The sequence below is a fragment of the Sapajus apella genome, unplaced genomic scaffold (assembly GCF_009761245.1).
Source record: "Sapajus apella isolate SASKATOON/1434 unplaced genomic scaffold, GSC_monkey_1.0 scaffold10, whole genome shotgun sequence".
Taxonomy (NCBI): Eukaryota; Metazoa; Chordata; class Mammalia; order Primates; family Cebidae; genus Sapajus; species Sapajus apella.
The window spans coordinates 37058707-37062314 of record NW_022436950.1 but is presented as its reverse complement, the minus strand read 5'-3'; the positions used below and the strand labels follow the sequence as shown (position 1 = coordinate 37062314).

The following is a 3608-nucleotide window of genomic DNA, read 5'->3' as shown; positions in this document are numbered from 1 at the left end:
TTTTTTGAGACGGAGTTTCGCTCTTGTTACCCAGGCTGGAGTGCAATGGCGCGATCTCGGCTCACCGCAACCTCCGCCTCCTGGGTTCAGGCAATTCTCCTGCCTCAGCCTCCTGAGTAGCTGGGATTACAGGCACGCGCCACCATGCCCAGCTAATTTTTTGTAGTTTTAGTAGAGACGGGGTTTCACCATGTTGACCAGGATGGTCTCGATCTCTTGACCTCGTGATCCACCCGCCTCGGCCTCCCAAAGTGCTGGGATTACAGGCTTGAGCCACCGTGCCCGGCCTGTCTGGATTCTTAAAACCAAAACGTCATCAAAGGAATTCTCTACTCCACTGAGCTTGGATTCCCTATTTCTTGGGCTTTCCCTCTTTTATCTCTGCTAAGTCATGCCATTCATCCATCCACTTAATATTTCCCCAGATTCTCTCATCTGCTGTGGTCTTACATGGTATGTGTGTATTTGTGTTTTGTTTTACTCTGACTTTAGAGTGAGGCAAAGAGGGACTAGGTACAGTGGCTCACACCTGTAATCCCAACTCTCTGGGAGGCCAAGGCAGGAGGACTGCTTGACCCTTTCAGCCCGGAGGTTTGAGACTGCCCTGGGCAACATAGCAAGATGTCACGGTTCCTCTCTCTCTCTCTCTCTCTCTCTCTCTCTCTTTTTTTTTTTTTTCAAATGAGACAGGGTCTAACTGTTGCCCAGACTGGAGAGTGCAGTGATGCAGTCTCAGCTCACTGCAGCCTCTGCCTCTGAGGCTTGAGCAACTCTCTTGCCTCAGCCACCTGAGTAGCTAGGATTATAGGCATGCACCACTACTGCCTGGCTAATTTTTGTATTTTCAGTAGAGACGGGGTTTCACCATGTTGGCTAGGCTGGTCTTGAACTTGTGACCTCAAGTGACCCCCGGGGCCGAGCCATTTTTTTTTTTTTTTATTTTTTTTTTTGAAATAGGGTGTTACTCTGTTGTCCAGGCTGAGGTGCAGTGGTGCAATCTCGGCTCACTACAACCTTTACCTCCTGGACTCAAACAATGCTATCTCAGCCTCCCAAGTAGGTGGGACTACAGATGCACACCACACCACCTCTGGCTGATTTTTTTTTAACTTTTTGTAAAGATGGGTTTTTGCTATGCTGCCCAGGCTAGAACTCCCAGGCTCAAGTGATCCACCTGCCTTGGCATCCCAAAGTGCTGTGACTACAGGTGTGAGCCATCATGCCCAGCATTGTCCCTATTTTTAATTGCACATTAACCCTACCATATTTAACTAGAAATCCCTTAGAATAGGCATTACTGCTATGTTGTAATCCGTCTGTTCATGAAAAAGTGTAATACTCTGGAATTGCACTACAGATAATGGGGTTTTGAAGAAAATGATGGGTAGTTACTCAAAACCTGTGAAACATTATAATCAGAGCACTATCAAATACTATTCCTACTAAAATTGTTACAATTCAAAAGACATCTTAAGTTCATGTAAAAGAAACACTAAACAAAATTAAAAGGTAGGCATAGATTGAAAGGGTTGAAGCTGCTAAGTTAGGGATAAGAACAAAAACGCACAAAGGTCAGGGAGAGCTTTGTAATCATTTCTAAGAGGGAACAAATAGTGAAACTGAGTCGAAAATCCAAACTTGGGTAAATCTGTGTGTAGCAGTGGTTCGTTACCGAGGGCAGTCAGCTGCGCCATGGCAGGGCATTTGGCAATGCCCACAGGCATTTTTGGTTGTTACAGTTAGGGGTAGGGTGGGGTCTGCCATGAACATCTGATGGATAAAAGTTAGGGATACTGCTAAAGGTCCTATAATACATAGGGCAGCAACTACAACAAGGAATTAGAAGACCCAAAATATCAGTTGTGCTGAGATGAAGAAACATATGCAGACAATATTGTTCCTCCACAGCTTTCTGTTTTCATGTGTTAAGAGTGCTGTAAAGTTCTTAACTGGTAGTGTAAAGCATTAATGTGTTGTAAAATATTGCATGAACCAATATGGTGGTTTGTTTTTTGTTTTTGTGTGTGTATGTGAGATGGGGTCTTGTTCTGTTGCCCAGGCTGCAGTGCAGTGGCATGTGCTAACAGCTCACTGCAACCTCTGCCTCCTGGGTTCAAATGAGTCTTGTGCCTCAGGCTCTCAGGTAGCTGAGATTCAGGCAAGGCATGCCCCACCACACCTGACTAATGTTTGTAGTTTTAATAGAGATGGGGTTTCACCATGTTGGCCAGGTCCCAAAGTGCAGGAATTACAGGCATGAACCACCACACCTACTCCAATATAACTTTTGTATTACACAGTTTATCCTATTTGTCATTCATACATAAACTCATTTATATTACAGAAATACAGGTTGTAGCAGTATATATGGATTTTTTTAAATGTGTGCTTTCTGATCTTGCATGATATATTTCTACTTAGCTGAGTTTTCTTCTTAGAAAAACAAATCATAGGCTGGGCACCGTGGCTCATGCCTGTAATCTCAGCACTTTGGGAGGCAGAGGCCAGCCGATCACCTGAGGTCAGGAGTTTGAGACCAGCCTGACCAACATGGTTAAACCCTAACTCTACTAAAAATACAAAATTAGCAGGCATGGTGGTGGGCCCCTATAATCTCAGCTACTCAGGAAGCTGAGGCAGGAGAATCGCTTGAATCTGGGAGTTGGAGGTTGTGATGAGCTGAGATTATGTCACTGCACTCCATCCTGGGCAACGGAGCGAGACTGGCTAAAAAGAAAAACCAGTTATAGCTTTGAGAAGGATTTGAGTAAAAAGAAAACTTTAAGGTGTTAATTTAAGTGCTTTTCCTAAATGCTATCTTACTAATTTACTTTCTCCTTTCTCCCCAGCCTATCTCGATATAGATTGAAATTTAGCGCTGATAAAGTAGACACAATGATTGTTCAGGCAATTTGTAAGTATAGTTCATGCAAAGTCTGATTTGTTGCTCTGTCCTTCATGTGTTTTATACTGTTGAAACTACCTTTTATGATTTTTCTGTTGAGAAAGAAAAAGGAGGCCAGGTACAGTGGCTCACGCCTTTAATCCCAGCACTTAGGGAGTCCGAGGTGGGCAAATCACCTGAGGTCAGCAGTTCGAGACCAGCCTGGCTATTGCCAAACCCCATGTCTACTGAAAGTACAAGAAAATTATCTAGGCTTTCTGGTGCACACCTGTAATCCCAGCTACTCAGGAGGTTGAGGCAGTAGAATCACTTGAACCCAGAAGGCGGAGGTTGTAGTGAGCCAACATCGCATCACTGCACTCCAGTCTGGGCATCAGAGCAAGAATGCATCTCAAAAAAGGGGAAGGAGAAAGAAGATCAGCTAAAACATATACTAAGTAAATAAATTTGAAAATGCAGAATAAAAGAAACTACCCATAATTTGGCTGTTTGGAGATTATGTGAATCACAGAATTAATATTACATAAATTAATTCATTTGCGTTTTTTCATGAAATGTTAAAAACAAAGTGGAATCTGTAGTTGTGTATTCTGCTATGTCATTTAAATGATTTTTAGAAAGATTGAAAGCTTGAAATCTTTTTTTTTTTTTTTTTTATGACATAGCAGAATACACAACTACAGATTCCACTTTGTTTTTAACA

The 3608-nt window shown here is 42.8% G+C and overlaps 1 protein-coding gene across 3 annotated transcripts in view; it reads left to right on the top strand.

The window, feature by feature from the left end:
- NOP58 (NOP58 ribonucleoprotein) overlaps window positions 1-3608 on the top strand; it is a 49215-nt gene that overhangs the window by 30869 nt on the left and 14738 nt on the right. For all 3 annotated transcript variants that reach the window (XM_032278634.1, XM_032278635.1, XM_032278633.1), the window contains one exon: window positions 2850-2914. In XM_032278634.1, the coding sequence (XP_032134525.1) occupies window positions 2850-2914 (65 nt within the window). The remainder of the gene's footprint in view (window positions 1-2849; window positions 2915-3608) is intronic.